The 7427-nt window shown below is 45.1% G+C and overlaps 1 protein-coding gene across 1 annotated transcript in view; it reads left to right on the top strand.

Moving 5' to 3' along the window:
* ubr2 (ubiquitin protein ligase E3 component n-recognin 2) overlaps positions 1 to 7427 on the top strand; it is a 64096-nt gene that overhangs the window by 29112 nt on the left and 27557 nt on the right. Inside the window, exons 15-17 of the mRNA XM_050070566.1 lie at positions 1327 to 1426; positions 1514 to 1642; positions 5517 to 5700. Coding sequence (XP_049926523.1) covers positions 1327 to 1426; positions 1514 to 1642; positions 5517 to 5700 — 413 coding nt within the window. The remainder of the gene's footprint in view (positions 1 to 1326; positions 1427 to 1513; positions 1643 to 5516; positions 5701 to 7427) is intronic.

Below are 7427 nucleotides of genomic sequence, written 5' to 3'. Positions count from 1 at the left end.
GTGCGTATGATTCATAGGTACAACTCGTTTTAAAATTGGTTCAGTATTGAGGGAGGCGGATGCAGCCGGCAGCCGCGAGGTAGATATGGGGGCAAATGCGTCCCGTATAAGTTTGTGCATTAAAAGTGCTTTTTTTCGCCACTGACCGGTTCAGATCGCCAGTGCTATCTCTGTAAATAGCATACTAAGCGTTTCCCTGACCCTTCACCTCCTCCCGGCTGTGACGTCATCTCGCGAGAGCTTTGCCTGTGGGGCAAATTGTGATTTGTGATATTGGGCTTTATAAATAAATTGATTGATTGCTTGTTGCTGGAAGAAAACAGGGTACGATATATACGAGGGCAAAGTATGCAACAGTAAATGTGCGTCTCGGAGACAATTCTAGGTATCAGTATTACATGGCCGCCTCCTCCAATTTATTTTGGGCACATGAAAAAAGGTATCCAGCACTGCCCTGTTGATCAGAGGGGGGAAATCCTCTAACGTAGTTACACAGTGTTTGGTAGTTTCTGTATCATCCCAGGACACATCGAGACCATTAATATTGGGCAACAGGTCCCACTCATTGCAACACAGACATTCTTCCTCTGTGGGCAATGGAGTCACAGCAACCACAGGAGCACCACCAGTCCTCAGAGATTCGCGTTCGTGCAGCTGCTGCTTCACCCTCGTCTGCTCGTTGGCCCTCTCTCTCTATCCTCGTCTGCTCTTCAATTTGTTGGAGCTCCTCGTCCGTATACTCGGGCTCAAGTAAGTACGGGCGGCCATCATAATAAAAGGGCTCATCCTCATTCTCGAAATCGGGTAAATATGCAGCCATGATACCGATGCAGTAAAACTCTCAATTGTACTCCGGGACAACCAGCACCTCTCTGAGCAGCGCTCAGCATGGCTCCTCTGTTTTCTTCCAGCAACAAGCAAAGCTCTCGCGAGATGACGTCACAGCCCAGAGGAAGTGAAGGGTCAGGGAAACGCTTAGTATGCTATTTACAGAGATGGCACTGGCGATCTGAACCGGTCAGTGGCAAAAAAAAAGCACTTTTAATGCACAAACTTATACGGGACGCATTTGCTCCCATATCTACCTCGCGGCTGCCGGCTGCATCCGCCTCCCTCGATACTGAACCAATTTTAGAACGAGTTGTACCTATGAATCATACGCACACATACACATGGGGAAATAGGGCCCAGATTGAAAATTACCGAAGTTATCCTTTAAATCAACACAAAAACCAGGAACAAACAAACAATGACATAAAGCCTCTGAAGACACGGAGACGAGTTTCTGAGTTGGACAACAGGTTGACGGTGTGTCTGTGTGTCCAGGTACGTCCTCATCAGTCGTCCCTCTGAGTGGAGCCAACAGCTCCGAATCAAGTTTCTAGAAGGTCTGGACGCTTTTCTGGAGCTGCTCAAGTGTATGCAGGTAAGGCACACCTGGAGACAGGACACACCTGTACCTGGACAGGTCTGTCTCTGTCTCTGACCCTGTGTGTCTGTCTCTGTGTCTCAGGGTATGGACCCGGTGGTGAGACAGGTGGGACAGCATATAGAGATGGAGCCTGAGTGGGAGGCAGCGTTCACTCTGCAGATGAAACTGACTCACATCATCTCCATGATCCAGGAGTGGTGCTCCACGGACGTAAGACTGGACTACACACCACACTACACACTGTGTACTAATACTACACACTATCTACTAATACTACACATTGTACTAATACTGCACACTGTACTAATACTACACATTGTACTGACACTATACACTGTACTAATACTACACACTGTGAAAATACTACACATTGTACTGATACTACACACAATGTTAATACTACACACTGCTAATACTACACACTGTGTTAATACTACACACTATGTTAATACTACACACTTTGTTAATACTACACATTGTACTGATACTACACACTGTGATAATACTACACACTATGTTAATACTACACACTTTGTTAATACTACACATTGTACTGATACTACACACTGCGTTAATACTACACACTATACTGATACTACACACTGTGTTAATACTACACACTGTGCTAATACCACACACTGTGCTGATACCACACACTGTACTAATACTACACACTGATACCACACACTGTGCTAATACTACACATTGTGCTAATACCACACACTGTGCTGATACCACACACTATGCTGATACTACACACAGTACTGATACTACACACTGATACTACACACTGTGCTGATACTACACACTGTACTAATACTACACATTGTACTAATACTACACACTGTGCTGATACCACACATTGTACTAATACTACACATTGTGCTGATACTACACATTATGCTGATACTACACACTGTGCTGATATTACACACTGTACTAATACTACACACTGTACTAATACTACACACTGTACTAATACTACATACTGTGCTGATACTACACACTGTGCTAATACTACACACTGTACTAATACTACACATTGTGCTAATACTGCACACTGTGCTGATACCACACACTGTGCTGATACCACACACTATGCTGATACTACACACAGTACTGATACTACACACTGATAATACACACTGTGCTGATACCACACACTGTGCTGATACTACACACAGTACTGATACTACACACTGATAATACACACTGTGCTAATACTGCACACTGTGCTGATACCACACACTGTGCTGATACCACACACTATGCTGATACTACACACAGTACTGATACTACACACTGATAATACACACTGTGCTGATACCACACACTGTGCTGATACTACACACTGTACTAATACTACACACTGTACTAATACTACACATTGTACTAATACTACACACAATGCTGATACTACACACTGTGCTGATACTACACATTGTGCTAATACTACACATTGTGCTGATACTACACACTGTACTAATACTACACATTGTGCTAATACTACACACTGTGCTGATACTACACATTGTACTAATACTACACACTGTGCTGATACCACACACTGTACTAATACTACACACTGATACCACACACTGTACTAATACTACACACTGTGCTGATACTACACATTGTGCTGATACCACACACTGTGCTGATACTACACACTGTACTAATACTACACATTGTGCTGATACTACACACTGTGCTGATACTACACACTGTGCTGATATTACACACTGTACTAATACTACATACTGTGCTGATACTACACACTGTGCTAATACTACACACTGTGCTTATACTACACACTGTACTAATACGGCACACTATACTAATACTACACATTGTGCTCATACCACACACTGTGCTGATACTACACACTGTGCTGATATTACACACTGTACTAATACTACATACTGTGCTGATACTACACACTATACTAATACTACACATTGTGCTAATACTACACACTGTGCTGATACTACACACTGTGCTGATACCACACACTCTACTAAAACTACACACTGATACCACACACTGTACTAATACTACACACTGATACCACACACTGTGCTGATACTACACATTGTACTAATACTACACACTGTACTAATACTACACATTGTGCTAATACTACACACTGTACTAATACTACACGCTGTACTAATACTACACTCTGTACTAATACTACACAGTGCTGATACTACACACTGTGCTAATACTACAGACTGTGCTGATACTACACACTGTGCTGATACTACACACTGTACTAATACTACAGTCTGTGCTAATACCACACACTGTGCTGATACTGCACACTGTGCTAATACTGCACACTGTGTTGATGCTACACACTGTGCTGATACTACACACTGTGCTGATACCACACATTGTGCTGATACTACACACTGTGCTGATACCACACACTGTGCTGATACTACACATTGTACTAATACTACACACTGTGCTGATACCACACACTGTGCTAATACTACACACTGTACTAATACTACAGACTGTGCTGATACCACACACTGTGCTGATACTACCAGGGCTTGAAGTTCTCCGGCACGGTGCTGGATTTCCGGCGCAGGAATATTCAAAGTGCAGCGCCCAGCAGCGGAGGCAGTTTTCAATCGGCGCCCATGTTAACCTTTCTGACTGTCCACACAGGCCGCTGAGCAAAGCGGAGCGCCCACGGAGGCTCGCGCACTGCTGTGATTCAGTTCGGCGTCTGGTCTATCTGGTTCACGCGAGCTGCGAGCGCTTCTGTTAAGCTGGATAGAGTGGATCGTACCAAACAGGAAGTCAGACACAGAAAAGACGAGAGAATCCGGCCAATTTTCAAAATAAAATAAATTCTAAAAATAAAAGTCTGTTTAATTATGATGTTGCTTGTCCGTCTATAAATATTTGTTCAGTTTGGTCTAGACACGAGAGAGATGAAAACACACACACACACACACACACACAGAAATGGCTACAGGTTGGGGGCTGCAATTCAGAGCGATAGAAGATGCTCCTTGATGTCAAAGGTTGTGAGTTCAAGCCTCAACTGATGTAAAATGTACATTTTAATGCAGACGTTTTTGTTGTCTTCCTATTCTGCCTCTTGTTGCTCAGAATTGCCTAAAATTGCCCGGCCCCAACCAGATTAATTCATTTAGATGTCAAATGTTCAAAATTTTATGTGGGGGGGCATGCCCCCGGACCCCCCTAGCGCAGAAGGCACCCTACTGCACACTGTGCTGATACCACACACTGTGCTGATACCACACACTGCTAATACTACACACTGTGCTGATACTACACACTGTGCTGATACCACACACTGTGCTGATACTACACACTGTGTAGACCAAGACCTTCTTGAAGAGGTGGTCTTGGTCCGGGTACAAACGAACTCTGGTGCAGTTGGTTTGTGGTGAGAACGTGTTCTGACCTCTTGCAAGTGTATTCTTCTTCAACGTTTTGTTTACTTCCTGGATTTGTCCCACATGGACCAGTGTTTCCCCTAGGTTTACAGCTTTTTTGGGGGGGGGGGGGGGGGATCGGATAAGAAATCAAAAATTTTGCTCAGGTTCGGCCCACTTGACAGGCTGCTGTGTTGTGCTATGGTCTGTTTAAGTGCTGGAATTTGTTATTTATGTGACAGCACCTGAACGCAACACAGGCTCAGCTCCATTGAGTGTGCCGTGCTGCGGGTTCGGGCTGGACTCGGTTATAATTGTCTTGGACCCGGGTCAGGTTCGGTCAGGAAAATGCAGCCCGAACAGTGCACTAGTGTGTGTGTGTGTGTGTGTGTGTGTGTGTGTGTGTGTGTGTGTGTGCGCGTGATACAGACAGCAGAGGAGAATCGTAAATGCGTGACCATGTAGAGACAGAAATGACATGCTGTCATGTAAATAAGATAAATAACATAAGGCTATTTAGTTAGTTTAATAAAAGGACAAGGTATAGACCTGTTCCATAGGAAAGGTGACCTTAGATGATCTCCCTTATATAATGGTAGGGGAAACACTGGAAATTCTTTCTGATCTGACCTGTGTGTGTGTGTGTGTGTGTGTGTGTGTTTCAGGAGCACGTGCTTATCGAGGCCTATAAGAAGTGTCTGAGCGCGCTCAGTCACTGTCACAGCGGCCTCCCAGACGGTGAGCAGCCAATCAGCTTGAACCTGGCGGGTCACAGCGTGGAGACGTTCAGGTACCAGGTGTCTCAGGACAAAGTGTCCATTCACCTGCCGCTCTGCAGACTGCTGGCAGGTGAGTGTCCCTCAGACTGTCAGACCAATCAGCTTCAGGTTCTGTAGGACCTGTCAGGGTCCAAATGATTGACAGCAGGTTATAATGCTGGTTGATGACATCACTGACTGCTGACTCCTCCCCCCTCTGAACTGACAACAAAACAACAAGTCTCACCGTCTGTCTGCTGCAGCACAAACTGACTTAACCGACCGGTTAAGATACTGAGCGTCATAGAAGAGTGTGGTCTCAGTTTGACCTGGAGTGTCTGCAGGGTCAGACTGATTTGAGAGGCGGGCCTTCTGTGGTGGTCATGACAACAAGTTTACAGTCAGCAAACAATGGAGGAGAAACTGGTGGTAGTGGTTGCTGGTAGGGATGGGTCACGATTTTCGAATTTTCGAATAGTCGTTTTATTTTGAAAAATCGATTTTTTTAATACGACTTTTACTATTCGTCGTCTTATTTCCCCCCTTTATTTGACATGCAATTCAGCTCCTAACCGCACGAGGGCCTTTATTTGACATGCAATTCAGCTCCTAACCGCACGAGGGCAGTATAGGATTGCTACAGCGATGTGAGATGGGCTACCAGCTAGTTTGATGCTCTTCTACAAACAGGAGAAACATGCAGAGTGTACTACAGTCAACAAAAAGTTCCATGTGGAACAACTTCGACAAAATAAACGAAAATGAGGTGCAGTGCAAACTCTGCGAGGCAAAGCTTGCGTATCACAAGTCTACAACAAGTATGCACAGTCATTTGAGAGCGAGGCACGCAGGAGGCGGCGAGGGACCGTACGGCCGGGCTCAGCAGCGTGACACGTCTGCAGCACAAGTCCCGTAGCAGCTCGCCCCCGTTAATCAATTACAGCGGCTCCACCGGCAACGGGAGCAGCGCCACAACCCCCGTCTGTCGCGCGACAACTCTATATTTTATGCAGCTCTTCTATTTTTGTCGCGCTACGCTCCCCTACGCGACCCTCCAGCAGATAAAAACTACATGAAATAGTGTGCTAAACGAGCTCAATGTGTTTTTAAATTAATAAACCATTATCAGAGATGATATGTGATGATTTTTTTTTGTGGTCATAGAGGGTTTGGTCAGAGGGTGTGGTCAGAGAGGGTTTGGTCAGAGGGTGTGGTCAGAGAGGGTTTGGTCAGAGAGGGTGTGGTCAGAGGGTGTGGTCAGAGGGTGTGGTCAGAGAGGGTTTGGTCAGAGAGGGTTTGGTCAGAGGGTTTGGTCAGAGGGTGTGGTCAGAGAGGGTGTGGTCACAGAGGATGTGGTCACAGAGGGTGTGGTCAGAGAGGGTGTGGTCAGAGAGGGTTTGGTCAGAGAGGATGTGGTCAGAGAGGGTGTGGTCAGAGAGGGTTTGATCAGAGAGGGTGTGGTCAGAGAGGGTTTGGTCAGAGAGAGTGTGGTCAGAGAGGGTGTGGTTAGCTCGGCGGCGGTGTCCTGGTGGAGTTCCTGATGTTTTCTGCACCCTGAGCTGAGCGTGGAGTCAGGGTCTGATTGATGAATCATCAGTAAACCTGTGAGCAGATCTGCATGTTAAAATCCCTGGTAATAAAATCCTTTATCAGATTCATCAGAATCAGAATCAGAATCAGAAATACTTTATTGATCCCCGAGGGGAAATTATTTATGTTACAGGTGCTCCTTGCAAGAGAGGAAAGATACGTGAAAATATAAGAAATTTAAACAATAGTATTTACAAATATATAGTTAAATAAACAGGAATTATTAAC

The sequence above is a fragment of the Epinephelus moara genome, chromosome 19 (genome assembly GCF_006386435.1).
Source record: "Epinephelus moara isolate mb chromosome 19, YSFRI_EMoa_1.0, whole genome shotgun sequence".
NCBI classification, from domain to species: domain Eukaryota; kingdom Metazoa; phylum Chordata; class Actinopteri; order Perciformes; family Serranidae; genus Epinephelus; species Epinephelus moara.
Note: the sequence above shows the minus strand (reverse complement) of the source record. Positions and strands in the feature narration are given on the sequence as shown.